The sequence below is a fragment of the Geotrypetes seraphini genome, chromosome 4, assembly GCF_902459505.1.
Source record: "Geotrypetes seraphini chromosome 4, aGeoSer1.1, whole genome shotgun sequence".
NCBI lineage: Eukaryota > Metazoa > Chordata > Amphibia > Gymnophiona > Dermophiidae > Geotrypetes > Geotrypetes seraphini.
Genome location: NC_047087.1, coordinates 122,066,795 through 122,080,026, shown reverse-complemented (window position 1 = coordinate 122,080,026; position 13,232 = coordinate 122,066,795). Strand labels below are relative to the sequence as shown.

At 46.7% G+C, this 13,232-nt stretch overlaps 1 protein-coding gene across 2 annotated transcripts in view; it reads left to right on the top strand.

The window, feature by feature from the left end:
- NAA50 (N-alpha-acetyltransferase 50, NatE catalytic subunit) overlaps nt 1-13,232 on the top strand; it is a 92,879-nt gene that overhangs the window by 37,724 nt on the left and 41,923 nt on the right. Inside the window, exon 2 of one of the 2 annotated variants that reach the window (XM_033941985.1) lies at nt 6,417-6,550. In XM_033941985.1, coding sequence (XP_033797876.1) covers nt 6,417-6,550 — 134 coding nt within the window. Of the gene's footprint in view, nt 1-6,413; nt 6,551-13,232 lie in introns of both variants that reach the window. The other variant, XM_033941984.1, reaches the window with a different exon arrangement.

Sequence of the window (13,232 nt, the reverse complement as noted above, 5' to 3'; positions counted from 1 at the left end):
GGGGGGCCAGAGAGATAGACAGAAAGGAAGACAGCTAGCCAGTGTCCAATGAGAGAGAGAGACAAATAAAAAAAGACAAACACACATCTATTCTAGCACCCGTTAATGTAACGGGCTTAAAGACTAGTGGGAATATAACCCATTTGTCTAGAATGTCTTGCCTATCTATTGGAAAAGAGCTTTATCCCAGGACAAGCAGGCAGCATATTCTTGACTGATGGGTGACAGCACCGACGGAGCCCCGGTACGGACAATTTTAGAGTGATTGCACTCTAAGAACTTTAGAAAGTTCTAGCTAGGCCGCACCGCGCGTGCGCGAGTGCCTTCCCGCCCGACAGAGGCGCGCGGTCCCCAGTTTTCTTAATTCCGCGGAGCTAAGAAGACGCGTGTTTCCAACGGCTGTTGGAAGTTTTTTCCTAAACTGTTCACTTGCCTTCCCGCTCGCGCGTATTTTTCTCTTCATTTTATTTCTTTCTTGTTCTTTTACCGTTTGTAAAAAAAAAAAAAAAAAAAATTGTTTTATTTTTTTCACTTTTTATTGACTACCCCGGCGGGGCCTGTTGGCACCATCGAAGCCTCCGGCTTCGATTTTGCTACAGCGGTTTTTCCCTTCATGCCCCCGTCACCGGGTTTCAAAAAGTGTCAGCGGTGTGCGCGCCCTATATCTCTCTCCGACCCGCACAAGTGGTGCCTTCAGTGTCTGGGTCCGGACCATAGGGCTGACACCTGCACCCGCTGTAGTTCTTTACAAAAAAGAACTTTAAAAAACCGACAAATTCAACAACGAATTCTGTTCGGCACCGACATGGAAGTTGCACCAGTATCGACATCGGCAACTTCCTCCAAATCGACACCGACTGTCTCGGCACCGACAGATACATCGCCGACGTCGATCCCTGTAGGTAAGCCGGCTAAGAAGCCTTCCCCTACTGTCCTAGGGCCACCAGTCGAGCATGCAGTGAGCCAAGTCCTGCAGACTGAGCGCCGGCCCCGTAAACGCTCCGCTCCCATTGAAGTCACTGCCTCGTCATCGGCATCGACTTCACCCGAGCGTCGAGCGGCACCGAAGGTACCGAGCAAGAAAAGACCGGTACCGGTGCAATCGGGACCTACGTTGGATGAGCGCATTGCCTCTATCCTCCAGGTCCAGCTTAAACAGCAACTACAACATTTGCTCCCGGCTCTGTTGACACCGAATCCTCCAGTGTCGGTACCCAGTGAGCCTTCGGTGCCGACCGTCGATCAACCCCTTTTATTGACATCGACTTTGTCGGCACCGCACAAATCCATGTCCATGCCTATTCTATCAGCGGAGCCGAAACGACGTTCTGCTCCGGACACTTCTGAACCGGTACCGTTCTCTGAGCCCCGTACCGTTCTACACTCCCCTGGTACCGTCTCCAACCGTTCGGGGAAATCGGTACGCAAGACTAAACATGTTGGCACCTCGACTCCACTTTCTCAGGGCCGTCTCCAATCGGTACGGGACCCTGACTTGTGGGATGACTCGGATGATCACCTCGGTACCGAGGAAGATTATTCATCTGAAGAGGAGGATCTATCGGTGCAAGACCCTGCTACTAAGCCAGAGCACTCCTCATTTACCAAATTTTTAAGGGAAATGTCAGACACCCTTTCAATTCCTTTGGAGTCTGATTCTAAAAAGTCCAAGGCATTCTTAGATGCCTTGGACTTTGATCATCCTCCTAAGGAGTTCTTAAAGTTGCCCCTCCATGATATCTTGAGGGAAACTTTCTATAAGAACTTGGAAACTCCCTTAACCATCCTGGGAGCCCCAAGAAAATTGGAATCTCTTTATAAAGTCATTCCAATTCCAGGATTCGACAAGCAACAACTTCCCCATGAATCCTTGTTGGTGGAATCAACCCTGAAGAAGTCTGTAGGTGCCAGTGTTTACGCCTCTGTTCCTCCTGGCAGAGAAGGAAAGGCCATGGATAAATTTGGAAAGCGCCTTTACCAAAACGCCATGCTGGCCAACCGTTCAGGTAATTACGCATTCCACTTCTCGTTTTACCTGAAGCATCTCATTCAACAGGTGACCTCTTTTCAAAAGTACATTCCGGACCGTAAACTTCCTGCTTTTCAGCAATGTACTTCTAGTCTTTTGCAACTAAGGAAGTTTATGGTCCGTTCCATTTATGATACTTTTGAACTGACGTCACGGGCCACTGCTATTTCTGTAGCAATGAGAAGGTTGGCATGGCTACGGGTCTCAGAACTGGATGTAAACCATCAAGACCGACTGGCCAATGCGCCTTGTCTTGGGGATGAGCTGTTTGGGGAGTCCATGGATACCGCCACACAAAAGCTCTCCGCGCATGAGACTAGGTGGGACACCTTGTTGAAAAACAAGAAGAAACCTCCTCCTCCTCGTCCATTCAGGCAACAACCTTCTTATCAAAGAAGGTTTTCTGCTCGCCCAGCTCAGACTCATCCTCCTCAACCTCGCAGGCAGCGTCAACAGCAGCAACAGGCTCGTCAACAACAACAGCCTGCTGTAAAACCGGCTGTTCAACCTAAGTCTACACAGCCCTTTTGACTCTCTTCTCGAGAACATTGCCAGTCTTCCTCCCTCATGCCTTCAAACTCAGCCCATAGGAGGTCGACTCCAGGTTTTTCTGTCTCGATGGGAAGCAATTACCTCCGACCAGTGGGTACTTGCTATCATCGCTCACGGATATGCCCTGAACTTTCAGACTCCTCCACCGTTAAGTCTACCAAAAGAGTCTGCTTCCAACAAGGCTCAGTCCCTCCTTCTCGGTCAGGAGGTTCAATCCCTCCTCCTTCTCAATGCCATCGAACCAGTTCCTCTAGACCAGCAAGGCCTGGGATTTTATTCCCGGTACTTTCTTGTCCCCAAAAAAACCGGAGATCTCAGACCAATATTAGATCTCAGAGATCTCAACAAATGTCTGGTCAAGGAGAAGTTCAAGATGTTATCTCTTGCCACCCTATACCCTCTTCTCTCTCAGGAAGACTGGCTATGTTCCCTCGATCTCAAGGAGGCGTATACTCACATTCCAATTCATCTGATGTCCAGACAATACCTTCGCTTTCTTGTCAACCAACATCATTACCAATACAAGGTGCTACCCTTCGGCTTAGCCTCCTCTCCCAGGGTATTCACCAAATGTCTGATTGTGGTCGCAGCTTATCTCCGCTCCCACAATTTTCAAGTCTTCCCTTATCTGGACGACTGGCTCATCAAGGCTCCTTCTCCTCAGTCCGTTCACATAGCCACCAATCAGACCATTTCCTTCCTTCGACTGTTGGGGTTCGAGATCAATCTACCCAAGTCACACCTCATTCCAACTCAGCGACTTCAATTCATTGGAGCCATTCTGGATACTGTTCAGATGAGGGCGTTTCTTCCTCCAAACCGCCTTCACACCATCCTTCATCTCTGTCAGCAGGTATTCCAGAAAACTTCCATCTCAGCAAATCAAATGATGGTACTTTTGGGGCACATGGCATCCACAGTGCATGTCACCCCCTTTGCACGTCTCCACCTGCGTACTCCTCAATGGACCCTAGCGACTCAGTGGTCACAAGCGACGGATCCTTGTTCACAACACATATCTGTGACCTCGTCTCTTCGACAGTCGCTTCTTTGGTGGTTGAACTCATCAAATCTATCCAGAGGTCTACTGTTCCATCTACCTCCTCATCAACTAGTCATCACCACGGATTCCTCCCCCTATGCATGGGGAGCTCACTTGAACGAGTTCCAAACTCAGGGGTTTTGGACCACCCAGGAAAAGAAGCACCACATCAATTTCCTGGAACTCAGAGCGATATTTTACGCCCTCAAAGCTTTTCAACATCTCCTCTTTCCTCAGGTTCTTCTCATTTGCACAGACAACCAAGTTGCAATGTATTACCTCAACAAACAAGGAGGGACGGGATCCCGTCCTTTATGTCAGGAAGCTCAAAGGATTTGGACATGAGCGACTGCTCGTCACCTATTCCTGAAAGCAGTCTACATCCAAGGGGAGCAGAATTGCTTAGCAGACAATCTCAGCAGAATTCTTCAACCTCACGAATGGACTCTCGACCCCTCGACTCTCCAGTTCATTTTCTCTCAATGGGGCACTCCTCAGGTGGATCTTTTTGCAGCTCCCCACAACCATCAACTGCCCCTGTTTTGCTCCAGACTTTACTCTCCTCACCGTCTGGAACCCGATGCATTTCTTCTGGATTGGACCAATCTCTTCCTTTATGCATTCCCTCCTCTTCCGCTCATGCTGCGCACCTTATTCAAGCTCAAGAGGGAACAAGCCACCATGATCCTCATCGCTCCACGGTGGCCCAGACAGCATTGGTTTTCCCTTCTACTTCAACTCAGTTCCAGGGAACCCATACCTCTTCCTCTGTTTCCTTCACTACTTACACAGAATCAGCAAACGCTTCTTCATCCCAACTTACAGTCTCTGCACCTGACAGCTTGGTATCTCTCGGGCTGACTGCACCTCATGCTCTCCTTTCTCAGCCTGTCCGTTCTATTATTGATGCCTCCAGGAAACCGTCTACTCTTCAATGTTACCAGCAGAAGTGGTCTCGGTTTTCTTCCTGGTGCCTGTTACATCACCATAATCCCATATCTACAGCAGTGGGATTGGTATTGGACTATCTTTTGTCCTTATCTGACTCTGGTCTTAAATCCTCTTCGATAAGGGTCCACCTTAGTGCCATTGCAGCTTTTCATGAGCCGATCCATGGAAAACCCCTCTCAGCTCATCCCTTAGTCTCAAGGTTCATGAAAGGCCTTTTCAATGTAAAACCACATCTTAAGGCCCCTCCTGTTGTATGGGATCTTAATGTGGTTCTTTCTGCGTTAATGAAGCCTCCTTTCGAGCCTCTGGCCACAACGCATTTTAAATTTCTAACTTGGAAAGTGGTCTTTCTGATAGCTCTCACTTCTGCCAGGAGGGTCAGTGAGCTCCATGCACTGGTGGCTGATCCACCTTTCACTGTTTTTCACCATGATAAGGTTGTCCTTCGTACACATCCAAAATTCCTTCCTAAGGTTGTGTCTGAGTTTCACCTTAATCAATCCATCGTTCTACCTGTTTTTTTCCCAAAGCCTCATTCTAATCCAGGTGAACAGGCTTTGCATACCTTGGATTGTAAACGTGCTCTGGCTTACTATCTTGATCGCACCAAACCTCACAGATCATCTCCTCAACTGTTTTTGTCCTTTGATCCTAACAAGTTGGGTCATCCTGTATCTAAACGCACTCTGTCCAATTGGCTTGCTGCTTGCGTTTCTTTTTGTTATGCTCAGTCGGGCCTGACACTGGAGGGTTCTGTCACGGGCCACAAAATTAGAGCTATGGCAGCATCTGTAGCTTTCCTCCGTTCCACTCCTATTGAGGAAATCTGCAAGGCTGCTACTTGGTCCTCAGTTCATACTTTCACATCTCACTATTGTCTGGATGCATTCTCCAGGCGGGATGGACACTTCGGCCAATCTGTTTTACAAAATTTATTCTCCTAATGGCCAACCTTCCCTCCATCCCTCTTTTTGTTAGCTTGGAGGTCACCCATCAGTCAAGAATATGCTGCCTGCTTGTCCTGGGATAAAGCACAGTTACTTACCGTAACAGGTGTTATCCAGGGACAGCAGGCAGATATTCTTGCGTCCCTCCCACCTCCCCGGGTTGGCTTCTTAGCTGGCTTATCCTAACTGGGGACCGCGCGCCTCTGTCGGGCGGGAAGGCACTCGCGCACGCGCGGTGCTGCCTAGCTAGAACTTTCTAAAGTTCTTAGAGTGCAATCACTCTAAAATTGTCCGTACCGGGGCTCCGTCGGTGCCGTCACCCATCAGTCAAGAATATCTGCCTGCTGTCCCTGGATAACACCTGTTACGGTAAGTAACTGTGCTTTCTAGGGTAAGTACATAATCTCTTTATATTTTCACCTAAAGCATGCATGTTGACCCTTTTATTTCTATGGTTTCATATTGACTAGCATGACCATGTTGCTTTTTATGAAACAAAAGAATTGTACATGTATTTGAACCTCATGGAAATCTTGTACAGTGAGCGTTACTTCTTATTGGACGAGTCAAATTGAAATTGTATATTTGCTTAAGCCCATAGTGGTGGTACTTAAATTTGGGGACTTCCTTCAGTTTTAAAAATATTCCAAATATCTTCTGTGTACTCTCTCTCCCACTCTTTCTGCCATGGAATCCGAAATAGATTGACAAGCTTGATTTGGCCCTATAGTCTGTGGTGTATTAAGCCCTATAATCTTTTTTATTTTTTTTTTTAACTGCAACCAAGCATCCTGTGCTCTTGTATCTGAAGCAAACTTTTCCAAGCAACAACTGATACAACTTATTCTACTTTGACCTATAAGGGTATTAAGCATGTTTTGCTTTGTTCCAGTAGCCGGATTGAACTGGGAGACGTGACGCCTCACAATATAAAACAGCTGAAGAGGTTAAACCAAGTCATCTTTCCAGTCAGCTACAATGACAAGTTCTACAAAGATGTATTGGAAGTTGGGGAGCTAGCAAAACTTGGTACTTTTTTTTTTTGTCTCTTTTTAAAATAATTCATTATGGTATTAAATATTTTAAGTCAGTCTGCATGAGCTCATGAAGCATATTAAATTTCAGTGGTGGTGATCCAGAGCTAAGACTACCACTGGGTTCATAGGGGGAGCTTGTTTAGGATTTCTGACCAACATCTGTTTAGCTTATCTGTTAGCATAGTTTAGGAGTAAATGGAGGGGAGCGGAAAAGCATGGGAATAAATTTTGTGATTTAAAAAAAACAAACATGCTGAGGAGACTTGGCAGTTCTGAGAATCTTTTTTTATTTTTACTGAATATGCACATTTATGCAGCTTTTAGCCTGTTTTGTAAAACCCTGCATGCTCTGTGACAAATGAGTTAAGAGATCGTCTCAACTTTCTTGCCTGTTATGTATGTTCATTTAATGTGAAATGTGTTGCTGGTATGTGTTCTTGGAAAAATCACCTTTCCTTAGCAGCAGCAGATGAATCCAGAGACTAGTGGGATAGCACACATCTACCAGCAGGTGGAGATAGAGAACTGATTTGCAGGTGCTCTTCTTGGATGGAACTTCTCCTGGCCAATAAGTATACTCTATCTCCAGCAGGCGAATGGATGCCATTCTTCTAGCTTCTGGCTTCTGCTACTGGAAAAAAGATTGTCTTCTCCTGTTGCTTTGGATCAATGGAGTCTTGGGGTATTTGGCTGAATGGTGCCAACTTTGGGGTGACACCTGGGCCCCCCAGGTCCCTTCTCCACCCTCCCTACCCATGGACTGATGCTGGGTCAGATCTGAGGTCCATCGTGCCCAGCAGTCCGTTCAGCCTTCTCTGGTAAAGGAGTAAGAGGTTGAGCTGCAGGCGTGGGTTCACCAGATGATAGAGAGGCAGATTGGGATCAAGAGTCAGTCTTATCTTCAGATATCGCTGTTAAAACTGATAGATGGACGATCCATTGGTCCAAACACATTAGGTGATGAAGAAATAATTTTAGCTTTACGTTTCCCCGTTATTCTTCCCAATTGCTCTTCGCTCCTCCTGGCTCCGAAGGGGCTCCAAAGGGGCGTGTCCTGCCCCTTTGGCCACGCGGCCTCGGGCACGCGTCTGCGGGCCGCGGCTCACCTCGATGTTATACTGTGGAGAGAGGACCTCTCCTCAACTCGGCAACTGCCAGTAGTGGCTGCAGGGGTGCCTGACTGTAGAGTGAAAACTCCGGCAGGGAGCAGCCAGCCCTCTTTCCTCCGCGGCTCACCTCGATGTTATACTGTGGAGAGAGGACCTCTCCTCAACTCGGCAACTGCCGGTAGTGGCTGCAGGGGTCCCTGACTGTAGAGTGAAAACTCCGGCAGGGAGCAGCCAGCCCTCAAGGTAGAATTGTGGATGGTACAATTCAGGTTGAAACTTAATTCCGTAAAAACTGAGGTTTTTTAAGCTAGCTCTAATGATAAAATACAGGAAACAACTATTCAATTGAAGGGTCAAAGTTTTGAGATAGTGCCAAATCTGAAAATTTTGGGAATAATTCTGGATCGTAGCTTAACCTTTAGGAAACATACAATTGCTAATTTTAAAAAGTTACGCAATATTATGGGAATTGAGGACCATTAAGAAGTATTTTGATAGTCTTTTCGGTTGTTGGTCCAGTTCACAGAGAGAGTGGTTGATCATTGGAACAAGCTTCCAGTGCAGGTGATCAAGGCAGACAGCGTGCCAGACTTTAAGAATAAATGGGATACCCATGTGGGATCCCTACGAGGGTCAAGATATAGGAAATTGGGTCATTAGGGCATAGACAGGGGGTGGGTAAGCAGAATGGGCAGACTGGATGGGCTATAGCCCTTTTCTGCTGTCATCTTCTATGTTTCTATGTTACTTTGGACTATTGTAATATTGTTTTATTTGGTGTTACCAAAAAAGATCTTACTAAGACTTTGATTAGTTCAGAATGCTGCAGTCCACTTGATCTTCGGTCTTAAGAAATATGATCATGTTAGTCCTTTTTATGCTAGATTGCATTGGTTGCTGTTTCAGGCTAGAGTGTTTCTTAAGTTTGGGTGTATTTGTTATAAGGCTCTTTTTGGTTTATTACCCTCTTATTTGGTATCCTATCTGAAATTGTTCAGTTCATTAAAATGTACTAGAAATTCTGGTATGTTCATCTTCCCCTACCCCAAGGGCCTGTCGTTATAAGACTTTCTTGGACAGGACACTGGAATATCTGGCAGGGAAGATGAATTCCTGGAAGAGACCCGTTGATTACCCAAGCCTGTTATCTTACATTTAGGAAATTACTGAAAACTTACCTATTTGACAAACAAGTATGTTGATTTAAACCTACATATTTAAGATGAAGTTTTATTGGGTTGTGCTTTTAAATGTATCTTTTCCCTAGCATCAGCAGCAGATGAATCCAGAGACCAATGGGATAGCTCACATCTACCAGCAGGCGGAGATAGAGAAACTGATTAACAGGTGGTCCTATTGGCTGGCACTCCTCCTGTTTATTTAGTATTCTCTATCTCCCAGCAGGAAAAGGTCGCTATAATTCTGGCTGTGGCTGGAACTTTATTTTCTCCTGTTGAGTTTATCTTCAGTGAGACTGCCATTCTGTTTCTCCTGTTGAGGTTTCTCTAAAGTGCGCTGGCAATGCTATTTCTCCTGTTGAGATTTTCTCTTCAGTGAGACAGGGGTGTCCGGCTGAACGGTGCCGGCTTTAGGGGTTACACCTGGGCCCCCCCAGGTTCCTGCCTCACCCTCCCTCCAGTGATAGAGGGTCTGACTGGGTCTCAATTTTTTTTCTTCTTTCCCTTCTCTGTAAAAAAAAAAAAAAAGAGACCACAGTTGTTACATTCTGCCATGCTTTTGCTGCAAACTGGCTTCAACCGGCCCTAACAACAAGCTTGTGAGTATGTCTGTTTGAACTTCAGGTTCTGTTTGGGAGTCTTAGTAATGTGGGTTCGGTCAACGTACGTTTAAGGCATGGATATTTTATTGAGGCTAAATTTTATGACTAGAAATCCGTGGAGGGAGCCGGGACTTCCCGCCCTTTGCATGCATGCGCTTGGTTTCCTTGTTGGTTACAGCGCGGCAGTAGCGGTGCAATTTCATGCTCGCACTTGTTCTCATTGTTGGGTTTCAGTGCAGCAATAGTAGTCCTGTTTATTCTGAGGCTCTCTTTCATCGGTGTTTGTCACGGCCATGTGCAGCTGATTGTGCAGGTGCCGGTTTATAGCAGCATGAGATGGGACATGTTTTTTCCGGCACTGTGGGCCGTTCTTCTGGTTATTCCCTGTGTCTGATTTTATTTCTATGCAAGCCGCGGGAGGGTAAATTTTGCATGGCTTGAATCCGACTATGTTTCTAGGAGCATTGATGCAGCGGCCACGTGTCAGTGAGAATCAGGCGTGCGCTTGGGTCTCCGGCGATGGCGGGAGAGCTGCAGCGTTCCGGTAGTTTATTTCCAGCTGACTTTGGTCAGGGTATGCCGGGGCTTCTCTCCTTTCCGGTTCAGACAAGTTGTATGTGTTTCACCAGCTTTGGGACAAGCTTGGGCAGATTTATATGTCTATGTCTGTGTTACTGCTGTACTCCCTTGAAGGAAGCTGCTTGTTTAATCGGACTCTGGGGTTAGCACTCAAGGGGTTTACCAGAGAGACTCTGACCTGTGCTAGGTCACCCAGTCTCGGTTTGTCTCCGGACTGAGGCGACATATGGCAACTCACGGCACGGTGAGATCAGCAGTAAGATAGTGCCCTGTATTTCACACAGGTATCTCATTGTGTCTGTTGGTAACTGTCCTTATTTGGGCCTCTGTGCTGAGCTGCATGTGTCTAGTAGTGGCACAGGATATATATGCCTAAAGGTAGAAACATAGAAACATAGAAGATGACGGCAGAAAAGGGCTACAGCCCATCAAGTCTGCCCACTCTGCTTACCCACCCCCTGTCTATGCCCTAATGACCCAATTTCCTTATCTTGACCCTCGTAGGATAGAAACATAGAAGATGACGGCAGAAAAGGGCTACAGCCCATCAAATCTGATCACTGTAGTAGTACAAACAGTTTCCAAGTTTGGGCTGTCTCTATGGGCATAATGACACTGCGCATCTTCCTGCGTCCAGGACTCTCTTTCTCTATTTCTGAGGGGGCCTGGACTTCAGATTTCCATGCTTATCACGCTGGTTTCTCCTGTCACCATTTTCTCATGGCACATGCTAGACGGGCCCCCCGACCAGACAGGAAGGGCTGTACAGCTCCTTTTAACCAGGAGCCAGTTACCTATTCTATCAAACCCGCGGAGGATCACGCTCTATGTGACTGTTAGCCTCATCCCTGAAGCTCTCATTAATGATGTGAGCTTTGTCTGATACCTGTAAGGATGCTGTTGTTTTCCACAGGGCAGTAGATGCAACATCTTGATTGAGTCTAGTACGTATTCACTTTAAAGGACATACGTATTTTGCTCATGTTGCATGGGGTTAGTACTGTTTTCATGGTTCCAGTATATTCCTCTTTACATTGTGAAACTTGATTTTTCCTAGGAGAATCTTCTTGCAGATCCTACAGTCTCATCCTGCCATTCCCTGACCTTCTGCACTTCATTCTGAGGGGATCTTGACTTCTTCCAATGACTCTTCAGGCTTTCTCATGAGGGAGAAGACGCTATAATGTCAGGTCAGGGGGCTGTGAAGATTTTTCAGGATGCTTGCATCTTTGCATCCTCCTCAGGTTTCCAGTTCGTTCTTGGAGTCTCTATGTTTTGTGTTTCCCTTTTCAGTGTTACTGGTCCTCAGGACAGTTCTTGTAGTTCTTCGGGAACTAAGGGAAGTTGTTCCACTTACTGCATGGTGCCCGAGACGGACGGGGGCATTGGGCAGGCTGAATCCCATTCTGCTGAATTAGTTTCTTGGGGTTACACATTTCTGCAGACAACCTGGGAGTATATTTACATTTTCTCTATGGACTCCGAATCGGCACTTGGTTTGCCTGCCTTTCTTGGAGCGGCGCTTTTGGTTTTGGCACATGCCATTTCGCCTACCCAAGGCTTCACGAACGTTTTAGGTGATGTGGGCGGTGGTACCGTTTTGGCGCTACCAGGCGATTCATCTAATTTCTTCTTGACTGCCTGCTTGATTCGGACGACTTCCAGTCGGGCCATTTGACTGACACGAAAAGGGTGGTATCTTTTCCTCAGTTCTTTACATGTGCATCTTCGAATTTGCACAGCGCTCTTTTCTCCTGTACTATTTATAGGTATATCGGGGTAATGTTTTTATTCATATAGGAGAGATATGTGTTTCTTTCCGGAGACTTGGGCGTGAGGTCTCGGTCTCAGATTGGTATTCTTTGCTTACCATGACCAAGAGTATGGGATTCTGTACAGTTTCTGTGATCCATATTGCTGACTCCACTGGGAACTTCGGCTTGCTTTCCCCTTCTTATGCTATAGCAGTCGCTTTTGTTCCGGTGGTTCCCGGTATCTCAGGGCTCTAATTATTTGGTATGCTCCTCCTGCATCGCTCTGTATGATTTGATGGCTCAGCGCGATTTCTCTTTTCAAGGCATGCCTCGGTCTTTGCTGGACTAGCTCATGACCACCGACCATTCCGGGCTGTCGGGTTGGGGAGCTCGGTGGCTTCCATCCTCAGCTCCAGAAGTCTGGTCTTCAGAGGCGACTCAGTACTTGTTCATTCTTCTACTCTTGAGCAGGGTCAGGCTACCTTTCTGGAGCTTCTGATCATTCTTCCAGATTGCTGCTGAGGGTCCTTTTGGTCAGTATTATGATGGGGGTATTTCTCTACAGCTTGGGCAGTAGGTGTTGTACTCAGTTGGCAGGTGAAGTTGGTCTGCTTCAATGGGTGGACTCTCATCTTCGTCTTCTGTTGGCAGATCCTTTTATGGATCAGGATAAGAGTTTGGATAGACTTTCTCTCTGTGGAATCTGAGCATGGCCCATTTCTTATATGTTACAGTGTACAGCGCTGTGTACACTCTGGAAAGTGTGCAAGTTAGTAATAGTGTAATCTTCTGCATCCTGGATATTGAGATTTGTGGCTCAGGCGTTCTAGCTCTTTTTATGGACGTGAGATCTCCTTGACCAAACCTCATGGCTTCGTCTCTCAATTCTAAGCTTCCTAGCTTCTTCTGCGGGCCCAGGAAGTGGGAGTTAGAGGGGGTAGCTGCATGGCTCCTTTCTCGCCTCTGCCTTCTCTTTTTCAGTGTTTTCCGCTGGCTGATGATGGCTTGGATTTGCCATCTCGAGCTCGCTTTCCGGGCACAGTATTTGTAGAATCTCTGGATTGGCGGTGCCATCTTTACTATGCGGATTTGATGAGTCTTGCGACAGCCGGACTAAGAAGTTTCCTGGTATCTCCGGCTTTGCTCTCCTAGGGTCCGATCAACATGGATATTTGTACTACTTTAGTATTACGACCTAGTTTTTTGAAAAATCTTGCTTGACGTGTAAGGGTTAAGCGAAGCAGGTTGTTTCTTCTCTTATCCGGGTGCTACGGACGTCTTCTCCTTTGGCTTCTGCTTCCTTTTGGAGGTTTTTCCTTTCTTGGGTGCTTCTTAATGTTTGAAACACTCCAGAGTTCCTTTTTGGCACAAGTGTATTGCCGAGGGCTTAGCTTTCAATTCCCTTCAGCTTCTAGTGCCATTCTTGGCTTGTTACAAGGGCTAGGTATGTTG